Source organism: Phyllobates terribilis, unplaced genomic scaffold (genome assembly GCF_046119375.1).
Source record: "Phyllobates terribilis strain yellow unplaced genomic scaffold, ASM4611937v1 Scaffold_4__5_contigs__length_816908805, whole genome shotgun sequence".
NCBI classification, from domain to species: domain Eukaryota; kingdom Metazoa; phylum Chordata; class Amphibia; order Anura; family Dendrobatidae; genus Phyllobates; species Phyllobates terribilis.
The window spans coordinates 539,393,906-539,408,157 of record NW_027362764.1 but is presented as its reverse complement, the minus strand read 5'-3'; the positions used below and the strand labels follow the sequence as shown (position 1 = coordinate 539,408,157).

The 14,252-nt window shown below is 39.9% G+C and overlaps 1 protein-coding gene across 3 annotated transcripts in view; it reads right to left on the bottom strand.

Moving 5' to 3' along the window:
* Positions 1–14,252, bottom strand: part of NETO1 (neuropilin and tolloid like 1) — a 296,798-nt gene that overhangs the window by 58,134 nt on the left and 224,412 nt on the right. For all 3 annotated transcript variants that reach the window (XM_073678954.1, XM_073678953.1, XM_073678956.1), the window contains one exon: positions 13,112–13,340. In XM_073678954.1, the coding sequence (XP_073535055.1) occupies positions 13,112–13,340 (229 nt within the window). The remainder of the gene's footprint in view (positions 1–13,111; positions 13,341–14,252) is intronic.

The window sequence follows — 14,252 nt, the reverse complement described above, 5'->3', positions numbered from 1 at the left end:
CAGGACGAGACCGCCTGGAACGGTGAGCAAGAGCAGAGCAGGACGAGACCGCCTGGAGCGGTGAGCAAGAGCAGAGCAGGACGAGACCGCCTGGAGCGGTGAGCAAGAGTAGAGCAGGACGAGGCCGCCTGGAGTGGTGAGCAAGAGTAGAGCAGAACGAGACCGCCTGGAGCGGTGAGCAAGAGTAGAGCAAGACTGCCGGAGCAGTGAGCAAAAGGATAAGAGCGGAGCGAGACTGCCGGAGCAGTGAGCAAAAGGGTCAGAGCGGGGAAAGGCTGCCGGAGCAGTGAGCAAAAGGGTCAGAGCGGAGCAAGGCTGCCGGAGCAGCGAGCAAAAGGGTCAGAGCGGAGCAAGGCTGCCGGAGCAGCGAGCAAAAGGGTCAGAGCGGAGCAAGGCTGCCGGAGCAGTGAGCAAGGCAGAGCAGGCTAGAACCGCCAGAGCGGTGAGCAAGGCAGAGCAGGGGGGACAGGGATCTGTTCACACGGAACAGACAGGAAGGGAAAGGCAGAGCCAGATACCCACAGGGTACTTGCAGAGAAGTAGCGAGTGGACCACAAACTCACAAACGGGAGTACAGAGACAACAAGCAGGAGTTAGGTACGAGTTCAGACTCTGCAGAAAAAGGAAAGGAACGGACATAGAGAAAAAACAGGTAAAAGATAGGAGAGAGTTCAGACTGGAACTGAGTGTACGGAGGAGACCGACACTGCAGCGGAATACAAGAGCGGGTCTGGGAATACGGCCCCCAGAGAGGCGGGACGAACAGGCAAGGAGCGTGTTCAGACAGGACAGACAAGATACAGGAGCGGGTCTAGGTAATCGGCCCCTAGAAGGCGGGAGGAACAGGCTAGGAGCGTGTTCAGACAGGCCTGGAAATACAGCCTCCAGGATAGGCAGACAAGAGAACACAGAACGGGACCTGGCACCTTCAGAGTGAAAGCACACACTGAATGAAACACAATGCTCAGGCAGGGATTGATTGGGGCAGCTGGGTTAAATACCAGGTGACAGACAGCAATAGGCTGAGGACGCACAAGGGATGTGACCCACAGCAGGTACAAAAAGCAGGAAGTGATCGGGCGCCGCCCTTAAGCAGCAGAAACAGACACAAACAGACAGCATGGAGGGAAGCCAGAGAGACATTCTGGACTGGAGATCAAGTGCGCGCTCTTGCACAGTGGGAGATGGACCACTATGCAAGGACGCCGCCAGGTATGTTACACATATGTCATTTTATAATTTGGAAATACATTGTAATGATGGCGTTAGAGTTTGTTAAATATATTACTTTGGTCTGGTAAAAATCAGAGCTTTATTTCCTATTAATTATTCTCAGAAACCACTGTTTGGATAAACAAGCAATATTTATGAGTATTTATGAGTTTTAGGCACCAAGGAGCCCAAACAAATGACCTCATTAACTTCAGCTTCTAAAAGATCATAATACATCTAAACAGGGGCTACATTTAAATTGCCATGTTAGTAAATACTAAAATACTGAGACAAGCCAAAACGTATTAAATTATTTTAAATGTCAATATGTGGATATTAGAAGAATCTTTTATAGAACAAACACAAAATAAATCAAAGGTAAATTGAATAAACTATAAAAAGCAGAATAGATATGAGCACATAAATAATGGAAGATTATGGTTCAGCATGATTTTAACCTCAACTATTAATAAGTCTACCTTTGTATTTGATATACAGAGCAAACATTAATGTTGGAAAAACAGCTGTTTTCTTGATGCACAATTACATTTTTACCACATTATTAGAATAGAATATTGGACTTAATTACAATAAGTACTGGATATGGCTCATGTACGCTGTCAGACTGGGGAACATTGTGCCCACCAGAGGACTGGATTCTGAGGCTTATCCTACATCTTTACAAAACCAATTATCAATGAAGGTGTTTTTCGGACCAGGGCTAATTTTCGGCACTTTATGCTACTATATTGACATAAGATGCACAATTTTAGGATTCAACTCTGCTTTCCAGTTAGATCAGTCATCATGTGATCGCTCATATGGTATTTGCATACTTGTGATCAACTGCTGATGAGCTAATCTTCCTGCTTCTCTGAATGTTAATGTTAAAGCAACTATCTGATGGATAAGTCATCACCCTAATTTGCCAGAGAAGCCCTTAGTGTTTTCAACGACTAAAATACCAATTTTATGGATCCCTTTGAGAATTATGACACCGCCTAAATTCCCCCACCCCACAGTATACAGTATGATATCCCACTGAGCGAATTCTCCATACAAGCACAGTATGGTGACCCCATCAAAGTTTGATGCCCCAAGAACACAGTATGATGATCCCACAGGTGCTCCATTCACAGTGTTATCGCCCACAGCCCCTGTACACAGAATGTTGGCCTCCGCAGCTCCCCATGCACAGTATGATGTCCCCACAAATCTTCTACACAATAAGATGTTCCCACATACCCTTTTAATGCAGTAGAATAGCCCTCACATCTCCCTATGCACAGTATAATGGTCCTCAAATCTCCTTATATACAGTGTAATAGCCCCCATAGCTCTCTATACACAGTATGATGTCCACACAACTCCCTTAAAAACATTATGATGTCCCCACAGTTCCCTATATACAGTATGATTCCCCAGAGTACCCTGTATACAGTATAAGCCTAGCAGCTCCCTATACAGTATGATGACACTCACAGCTCCCTATACACAGTATGATGTCTCACACAACACCCTTTGAACACCCTATAAACAATATGATCGCCCCATATCTCTCTATATACAGTACAATAGCCTCCACAGCTCCCCCTATATACAGCATGATGTCTCCACAGCTCTATATTTGCAGTTTGAAGACTCCTTCAGCTTCTCTATATACAGTATGATGGCCCCCACAGCTCCCCTATATGCACAGTTCGGTGGAGTCCACATTTTCCTACATACAGTATGATACCCCCATAGCTCCCTATACACATTATGATGGCCTCACAGCACCCTATGTACAGTATGATAACCCACACAACTACCTATATATAGTAAGGTAGCCACCACAGGTCTATACACAGTATGATGTCCCCACAGTGATGTCCTGACAGTTCCAGATATACAGTAGGACAATCATCACAGTTCCCTAAATACAGGATGCTTTCACAGTTCTCTGTAAGCAATATGATGCCTCACAGTCCCCTATGCACACTATTCTGGCCCCTACAGCTCTCCTATATTCACAGTATGATGAACCCAACAGCTCCATATATATTGTTTGATGGCACTACAGCTCCCTATATACAATATGATAGATTCCACAGCTCCCTATATACATTATGATGGCCACACAGCTCCTTACATACACTATAATAGCCCCATAGCTCCCTATAAACAGTATGATGTATTCACAGCTCCTTATACACAGTATGAAGATCCCACAACTCCATATATACAGCATGAAACAAAAATAAAACAAAAAACAAACAAACAAGAATAAAGTGAACAAAAAAAGTAGTAGCAAAAAAAAAAGTAGTAAAACCTACAAAAACAATATAAATTTGGAATTGTCATAATCAGATCAACCTGAAGAATAAAGTTAACATGGTGAATTCAGGTTAAACAAAGTCTTGAATTTTGCTTCCGTAAAAGTAAAATTAAAAGTGATCAAAAAGTACAATTAACCACCAAGGAAAATTACAGTTTAGTTATGGCTTTCAGAATAATGTAACAAAAAACATCATTTTTTTCGGAAGTTAATTTCTAAATATAAATTTTATATTAGCATAATCATACTGGCCCACAGAATGAAGGGAATACTTAGTTTGTTCCGTAAATTAAGAAGATACAAATAAAAAAGTAAAAAACAAAACAATGGCATAGATGTTTTTTCTCCCTGTACAGTTAATACTTAAATTAATTACAATTCATTAAGCAGAAAACAAACCCTCATATAGCTATGATGACAAAAACAAGGCTTCTGGAATATATCAATGAATAAAATAAAAGACATTGAGTAATTAAAGGAGTGTCCACTTTAATTTTATTTGATCATATGTGTTCGGGGACATGATTTTGTTGCAATTACTAATATAATAAGTATTACAAGCTCTCCTCCTGCACTTATTAGCTGCAGCTGAACATCTGAACCAGAACATGTGAGACATGAGACTGCATTAACAGTTGCAGGAGTACCGGGCGGTAATACTTCTATATTAGTAAGTGACACAAAATCATGTCCCCAATACAATAAATAACATAAAGACAGCCAACCCCTTCAAGGCCAAAATAGGGCTGGTATAAGGGGTTAAATAAGTACCCAACAACTTGTTATGTTGTTGATCTTCATTTGTTCACTAATTTGGCATTAACTCTAACCTTACCTCCTGATACACATGTTCGCAAGGCACCATGAAACCTAAAGTTTCCCATGGGGCAGCATGGTGGCTGAAAAGGCAGGTGCGAGCAAGACGACCTACAAACCTGGATCAGTTACATCAGTTTTGCCAGGAGAAATGGGCCCAAATTCTAACCAACTATTGTGGAAGGATATCCCAAACGTTTGACCCAAGTCATTAAATTTAAGGGCAATGGTACCAAATACTAATGAAATGTATGTAAACTTTTGACTTTGCAGTAAGTAATAAAAATGCCTTAAAACATTCTCTCTCTGTCATTATTCTGGCATTTGGCAAATATTAAAAATTATGGTAATCCTAATTGACCTAAAACGGGAAATGTTTATTCTGATTTCATGTCAGATATTGAGAAAAGCATGCATATGTGTCTTTTAATATAGTGTATGTAAACTTCTGGTTTCAACTGTATATATACCATATATATATATATATATATATATAAATATATATATACTATATATATATATATATATATATACAGTACAGAGCAAAAGTTTGGACACACCTTCTCATTTAAAGATTTTTCTGCATTTTCATGACTATGAAAATTGTACATTCACACTGAAGGCATCAAAACTATGAATTAACACATGTGGAATTATATACTTAGCAAAAAAGTGTGAAACAACTGAAAATATGTCTTATATTCTAGGTTCTTCAAAGTAGCCACCTTTTGCTTTGATGACTGCTTTGCACACTCTTGGCATTCCCTTGATGAGCTTCAAGAGGCCTTGATGCCTTCTGTGTGAATGTACAATTTTTATAGTCATGAAAATACAGAAAAATCTTTAAATTAGAAGGTGTGTCCAAACTTTTGGTCTGTTCTATATATATATATATATACATACTGTATATATACACATATATACTGCTTATGCTGTGCTTTTTTGTATTCTTTAACCTCATGAAGACCAAGTGCCGATAGCAGTAACAATATTTCAATTGATCCTGATAATTGACTTTATCGTTGGGTCCCTTGCAGACCTGTATCAACTCTGCAAGTGAAGCCAGGCACAGCAGAGGGCTGTTTTCCCCAGTAGTGGGAGCTCCAATAAATGTTATAGTTACAGTGGGACAAAAATAGACATTAACCCCTTAAAAGCCCAAGACGTACTAATACGTACCTGCATCCTTTGCTTTAAGAGCCAGGTATGTATTAGTAAGCCCTGTTGATTTCGCCCGCACACAGGTTGTGCGGGCACGATCGCCGCCAGGTGTCAGCTGATTGTCACAGCTGACACCCGGTGCTATGTGCTGGGAGCGGTCCCAGCACATTAATTAACCCCCGCAATGCTGTGATCGCGATACTCACCTCTCCTGCCGGTGTCTAACGCTGTCTGCCGCAGATTCCCGGATGTTGCCATGACGACCCGATGTGGTCATGACAACATCCGGGTCACCAGACAGCAGGAAGATACTTTGGTCATGCGCCGTGCATGACCAAAGTATCTTCTGCATCTGCAGCGCTGACAGCCTGTATAGCACATACAGGCGATCAGAGTAAAAAAAGTGAAAGTCCCATAGTGGGACAAAGTATAAAAGTATAAAAAGTGTTAAAAAATGAAAAAAAAAAATGAATAAATTAGTAAAAATATAAAAAAATAAATAAAAAAAATAATCCACCAAAAATAAAAATACAGTATAATCTACCCATCAATAAATATTATTATGAAAAAAAAACAAAAAAACAATAAAAGTACACATATTTGGTATAGCCGCATCTGGAACAACCTGACATATAAAACTGTCCCACTAGTTAACCCCTTTAGTGAACACGGTAAAAAAATAAATAAAAAACGAAGCAAAAAACAATGCTTTATCATCATACCGCCAAACAAAAAATGGAATAACACGCAATCAAAAAGACGAATATAAATAAAAATGGTACTGCTGAAAACGTCATCTTGTCCCGCAAAAAACAAGCTGCCAAAAAATAAAAAAGTTATAGAACTCAGAATAAAGCGATGCAAAAAAATATTTTTTTCCATAAAATAGCTTTTATTGTGTAAAAGCGCCAAAACATAGAAGAACGATATAAATGTGGAACCGCTGTAAACGTACTGACCCGAAGAATAAAGCTACCTTATCAATTCTATCACACGCGGAACAGCATAAAAAAACAAAACAAAAAAAAAAAACAATTACTGAATTGTTGGTTTTTGTTTATTCAGCCTCCCAAAAATCGGAATAGAAAGCGATCAAAAAATGACACATGCCTGAAAATGGTACCAATAAAAACGTCAACTTGTCCAGCAAAAAACAAGCCATCACATGACTCTATCGGCCAAAATATGGAAAAATTATAGCTCTCAAAATATGGCGATGCAAAAACTAGATTTTACAAAAAAATGTCTCTTTTAGTAAGTGACAGCTGTCAATCAAAAAAACCCTATATGATTCTGGTATCGCTGTAATCGCACCGACCCGAAGAATAAAGTTGTCTAATCACTTATACCGCATGAGGAATGGCGTAAAAAATAAACTTTAGGGTTAGAGTTGGGCTAGGATTGGGCTAGGGTTAGGGTTGGTATTGGGCTAGGGTTAGGGTTGGGCTAGGGTTAGGGTTAGGGTTGTGCTAGGGTTGGGCTAGGGTTAGGGTTCGGGTTAGGATAGGGTTGGAGTTGGTGTTAGGGTTGGGCTAGGGTTAGGGTTGGACTAGGGTTAGGGTTGGGGTTGTATTAGGGTTGGGGTTGTATTAGGGTTTGGGTTAGGGTTGGAATTTTTTTCAAAAGTAAAAAAAAAAAAGATATGGCTACTAGTGTTGAACGCAAGTGCTCGCTACTTGAGTTTGCATCAGGTGCTCGGGTATGCACTGAGTATCGCGGGTGCTCGAGTGACATGCTTGAGTCTTCGCCCCATGTGCTTCGCGGCCAAAAAAACCTCGCGGGGATTGCCTGCCATGCACGAGCGATCCCCGCATGTTTTTTTTTGGGGTGTCTAATAACACACCTTGAGGGGTGTAGTATCCAAAATGGGGTCACTTGTGGGGGGTTTCCACTATTTAGGCACATCAGGGGCTTATTTTCACGGCTCCATGTTATAAACTTCTGTAAAGCACTTGGGGGCTCAGGGTGCTCACCACACATCTAGATAAGTTCCCTGTGGGTTCTAGTTTCCAAAATGGTGTCACTTGTGGGGGATTTCCACTGTTTAGGCACATCAGAGGCTCTCCAAATGCAACATGGCGTCCGCTAATTATGTAAGCAAATTTTACATTCAAAAAGTCAAATGGCGCTCCTTCCCTTCCAAGCCCTGTCGTGCGCCCAAACAGTAGTTTTCCCCCACATATGGGGTATCGGCGTACTCAGGAGGAATTGTACAACAAACTGCATGGTGCAATTTCTCCTGTTACCCTCATGAAAGTGCAAAATTGGAGGCTGAAAAAAATTATTGTTGCAAAAATGTGAAAATTTTATTTTAACGGCTCAATGTTATAAACTTTTGTGAAGCACCTGGGGGTTCAAGGTGCTCACAACACATCTAGATAAGTTCCTTTAGGAGTCTAGTTTCCAAAATGGTGTCACTTGTGGGGGGTTTCCACTGTTTAGGCACATCACGGGTTCCCCAAATGCAACATGGAGACCGCTAATTATTCAAGCAAATTTTACATTCAAAAAGTCAAATGGCTCTCCTTCCCTTCTGAACCCTGCCGTGCGCCCAAACAGTGGTTTTTCCCCACATATGGGGTATTTGCATGCTCAGAGAAAATTGCACAACAAATTTTGGGGTCCATTTTTTCCTGTTACCCCTGCAAAAAAAAAAAAAAAAATGGGTCTAAAGTAACATTTTTGTGAAAAAAGTTAAATGTTAATTTTTTTCTTCTACATTGCAAAAATTCCTGTGAAGCACCTGAAGGGTTAATAAAGTTCTTTAATGTGGTTTTGAGCACCTTGAGGGGTGCAGTTTTTAGAATGGTGTCACTTTTGGGTATTTTCTGTCATTAAGACCCCTTAAAGTGACTTCAAATGTGATGTGGTCCCTAAAAAAATGGTTTTGTAAATTTTGTTGGAAAAATGAGAAATCGCTGGTCAACTTTTAACCCTTATAGCTCCCTAATAAAAAAAAAATGTGGTTCCAAAATTGTGCTTATGTAAAGTAGACATGTGGGAAATGTTATTTATTAATTATTTTGTGTGACATATCTCTCTGGTATAAGGGCATAAAAATTCAAATTTTGAAAATTGCAAAATTTTCAACATTTTTGCCTAATTTCCGTTTTTTTTCACAAATAAACACAAGTGATATCGAAGAAATTTTAAAACAATCATGAAGTACAATATGTCATGAAAAAACATTCTCAGAATCAGGGGAATCCGTTGAAGCGTTCCAGAGTAATTACCTCATAAAATGACAGTGGTCAGAATTGTAAAAATTGGCCTGGTCATTAACGTGCAAACCAACTTGGGTTGTAGAGGGGTTAAAAGGAAAAATAAATGTCCTCCAGACAGCGTCGGACTGGAGTAGTTTGGGCCCATCAGAGAAAATCATTCTTGGGGCCCACCATGCTTAAGGGGTACTAGCTGCAGAGTCTTCCCTTAGCTGCCATTTAGTCAAGCTGATAAATGGAAAATTGTTTCCAACTATCGACCTGTCCAAACAATCACCTGACAAACCAGCAAAATGCTCATTTGTCGGGTGCAATGATTTTTACTCTTGATTTAAAAACATTGTTCTCAGCAGTCACATCACACAGTAGACACATGACACATACACACCACTCACACACTAGACACACGACACATACACACCACTGACACGCACACGCCACTCACACACTAGACACACAACATATACACGTCACTCACACACTAGACACATGACACATACACACCACTCACACACTAGACACACAACACATACACACCACAGACACACTCAACACATACACGCCACTCACACACTAGACACATGACACATACACATCAGTCACACACTCGACACAAGACACATACACACCACTCACACACTCGACACAAGACACATACACACCACTCACACACTAGACACACGACACATACACGTCACTCACACACTAGACACATGACACATACACGCCACTCACACACTAGACACATGACACATACACACCAGTCACACACTCGACACAAGACACACACACCACTCACGCACTAGTCACATGACACATACACATGCAATAAAATGCTAATTAATTAGGTAAAAATCATACAATGTAACTTTCTGTACTTTTTTTAGATTCTGTATCTCACAGTTGAAGTGTACCTACGATACAAATAACAGACCTCTCCATTCTTTGTAGGTGGGAAAACTTGAAAAATCGGAATATACATATACAGTATATATGTATACAGTGCATTGTGAAAGTATTTGGCCCCCTTGAACTTTTCTAACTTTTGCCATATTTATGGCTTCAAACATAAAGATATAAAATTCTAATTTTTTTGGGAAAAATCAACAACAAGTGGGACACAATCATGAAGTGGAGCGAAATTTATTGGATATTTTAAACTTCTTTCACAAATTAAAAACTGAAAAGTGGGGCGTGCAATATTATTCGGCCCTTTTACTTTCAGTGCAGCAAACTCACTCTCTGAATGATCCAATGTTGTCCTGAATGACTGGAAATGATAAATAGAATCCACCTGTGTGTAATCAAGTCTCTGTATAAATGCACCTGCTCTGTGATAGTCTCAGGGTTTTGTTTCAAGTGCAGAGAGCATCATGAAGACCAAGGAACACACCAGGCAGGTCTGAGATACTGTTGTGGCGAAGTTTAAAGCCAGATTTGGATACAAAAAGATTTCCCAAGTTTTAAACATCTCAAGGAGCACTGTGCAAGCGATCATATTGAAATGGAAGGAGTATCAGACCACTGCAAATCTACCAGGACCTCTAAACTTTCATCTCAAACAAGGAGAAGACTGATCAGAGATGCAGCCAAAAGGCCCATGATCACTCTGGATGAACTGCAGAGATCTACAGCTGAGGTGGGAGAGTTTGTCCATAGGACAACAATCAGTCGTATACTGCACAAATCTGGCCTTTATGGAAGAGTGGCAAGAAGAAAGCCATTTCTCAAAGATATCCATAAAAAGTCTCGTTTGAAGTTTGCCACAAGCCACCTGGGAGAGACACCAAACATGTGGAATAAGGTGCTCTGGTCAGATGAAACCAAAATCGAACTTTTTGGCCACAATGCAAAACGATATGTTTGGCGTAAAAGCAACACAGCTCATCGCCCTCTAAACACCATCCCCACTGTCAAACATGGTGGTGGCAGCATAATGGATTGGGCCTGCTTTTCTTCAGCAGGGACAGGGAAGATGGTTAAAATTGATGGAAAGTGGATGGAGCCAAATACAGGACCATTCTGGAAGAAAACCTGTTGGAGTCTGCAAAAGACCTGAGACTGGGACGGAGATTTATCTTCCAACAAGACAATGATCCCAAACATAAAGCAAAATCTACAATGGAATGGTTAAAAAATAAACATATCGAGGTGTTAGAATGGCCAAGTCAAAGTCCAGACCTGAATCCAATCGAGAATCTGTGGAAAGAGCTGTTCACAAACGCCCTCCATCCAAACTCAATGAGCTCGAGCTGTTTTGCAAGGAAGAATGGGCAAGAATTTCAGCCTCTCGGCGTGCAAAACTGATAGAGACATACCCCAAGCGACTTGCAGCTGTAATCGCAGTAAAATGTGGCGCTACAAAGTATTAACTCAAGGAGGCCAAATAATATTGCACGCCCCACTTTTCAGTTTTTAATTTGTTAAAAAAGTTTAAAATATCCAATAAATTTCATTCCACTTCACGATTGTGTCCCACTTGTTGTTGATTCTTCCCAAAAAAATAGAATTTTATATCTTTATGTTTGAAGCCAGAAATGTAGCAAAAGGTAGAAAAGTTCAACGGAGCCAAATACTTTCACAATGCACTGTATATACAGCGGGGGAAATAAGTATTTGATACACTGCCGATTTTGAAAGTTTTCCCACCTACAAAGACAGCAGAGTTCTGTAATTTTTATTATAGGTACACTTCACCTATGACAGACAGGATCTAAAAAGAAAAACAGAAAATCACATTGTATGATTTTTACATAACTAAACTGCATTTTATTGCATGAAATAAATATTTGATACAATAGAAAAACAGAACTCAATATTTGGTGCAGAAACCTTTGTTTGCAATTACAGAGGTCAGACGTTTCCTGCAGTTCTTGACCAAGTTTGCACACACTGCAGCAGCGATTTTGACCCACTCCTCCATACAGATATTCTCCAGATCTTTCAGGTTTCGGGGCTGTTTCTGGGCAACATTGAGTTTCAGCTCCCTCCAAAGATTTTCTTTTGGATTCAGATCTAGAGACTGGCTAGGCCACTACAGTACCTTGAAATGCTTGTTACTGAGCCATTCCTTAGTTGCCCTTGCTGTGTGTTTTCGGCCATTGTTATGCTGGAAGACCCAACCACAACCCATCTTCACTGCTCTTACTGAGGGAAGGAGGTTGTTGGTCAAAATCTCGCGATGCATGACCCCATCCATCCTCCCTTCAATATGGTGCAGTCGTCCTCTTTTACAGAAAAGCACCCTTAAAGTATGATGATTTCCCCACCATGCTTCACAGTTAGGACGGTGTTCTTGGGGTTGTACTCATCCTTCTTCTTCCTCCAAACACGGCGAGTGGAGTTGATACCAAAGAGTTATATTTTGGTCTCATCTGACTACATGACCTTCTCCCATGCCTCCTCTGGATCATACAGATAGTCATTGGCAAACTTCAATGGGCCTGTACATGTGCTGGCGTGAGCAGGGGGACCTTGTGTGCCCTGCAGGATTTTAATCCATGACGGCGTAGTGTGTTACTAATGGTAAAGGCTGATTCCTGACCTTTTTCAGAATCATCTTTACCCCACGAGGTGAGATCTTGCATGGAGCCCAACACCAAGGAAGATTGACAGTCATCTTGTGTTTCTTCCATTTTCTAATAATTGCGCAAACAGTTGTTGCCTTTTACCAAGCTGCTAGCCTATTGTCCTGTATCCCATCCCAGCCTTGTGCATGTCTATAATTTTGTCCATGGTGTCCTTAGACAGCTCTTTGGTCTTAGCCATAGTGGAGAGGTTGGAGTGTGATTGAGTGTGTGGACAGGTGTCTTTTATACAGGTAACGAGTTCAAACAGGTGCAATTAATACAGGTAACGAGAACAAGGTAGGAGGGCTTCTTAAAGAAAAACTAACAGGTCTGTGAGAGACAGAATTCTTGCTGGTTGGTAGGCGATCAAATACTTATTTCATGCAATAAAATGCAATTATTTAAAAATCATACAATGTGATTTTCTGGTTTTTATTTTAAGATTCTATCACTCACAGTTGAAGTGTACCTACAAGAAACATTACAGACCTCTCCATTCTTTGTAGGTGGGAAAACTTGCAAAATCGGCAGTGTCAAATACTTATTTTCACCACTGTATATTGTGTATATATATATATATATATATATATATATATATATATATATATATATATATCTAAAAGAGGACAGTCAAAGTTTAAAAATTCCATGGGAAGTGACTTGTCAGCTAAGGCCCTTTCAGGTCTGGTCACTAAGGGGTTAGATACTATCAGCTTTAGAGGTAAAAATGGCTATTTAGTGAAAAACAACTTGAAAATGAGAGATAAATAACTATTATAGTGTATTAGTTCAATATGAGACATAATGTGCCTTACGTTCTTGGAAAGAAGTGAAGAGCATCTGGAAACGGCTGGTGCGGCTGCCTTCATCTGCCCACATTCGGATTACTCCAAGTCCTGTACGCAGCATCACATCATTAGCAACTGTGCTGCAAAATTTTGCTTTCAGATCTTCTACTGAACTACTTCCATCATATACAGCCACAAAATTCCTTTTACATTCATTTGAGTTTTGCATTTCATAGTCCAAAAATCGCAAGTATATCTGGAAGTAACAAAAGTCCATTATGTGAGCAGTATTACACATTGATTGAGCATTCACAGTTCAATCAGTAAGTACTTCAATTATCTGCTATTCAAAGCAAACCATTTATTAAACTGCACATTCCTTCCATTATTGATGAGTACAGGCTTCTTAATACTTGTTAGAGAACTGTTTTCAGAGAATATGTCAAATTGTCTTTCTTAAAAAAATAAAAACGCAGGGAAATATTATGTCGCTAAAAACTTAACTAAGATGAATTGCATTAGACAGACCTAGGAAAATATGCAGTATGCATCTTAAATGATAAACAATTGCTGCCACTTAGGTACTAAAAAGTTTTACTTAATGCAATCAACTGTTAAGATTTCTGTTTTTCTATAAAGCACTGTTTACACATGCACTCGGTTTACACTTTGCTATTTAAAGAAAAGAATAGCAAAGCCTGTGGCATTTATTGTTGTCATCAACATCAACACTGGAAACCTGAAAGTGCAGAGTATAAGGGTATGTGCTCACGATGCAGATTTGAAGCAGAAAATTCCTGAGCGTTTTTTCTTCTCCCTGAAAAAAACGCCAATGTTTTTTGACGCGTTTTTACATGCGTTTTTCAAGCTTTTTTCTGAAGCGTATTTTGACAGAAATGTTTGAAACAAAGATAGTTGAAAAAACAAAACAAAACAAAAAACTTTCTGATGTCATTTCCTTGCCCAACCCCGCTTTTTACAAGTCAAACAATGCCTCGTAAAGATCAGCCCCTGTGTCTCCGTGTGTACTTAATATAATTTTTTTTTTTCCAGATATGCATAGAAATTTCTTCAATTTTGCCGCATTCCTATCCATGTGTTTGACCGACTGCTCAATCTTCTGTTACCAGAGCTGAACTACAGCGACACCCGGCCATCTCTGCGGAGG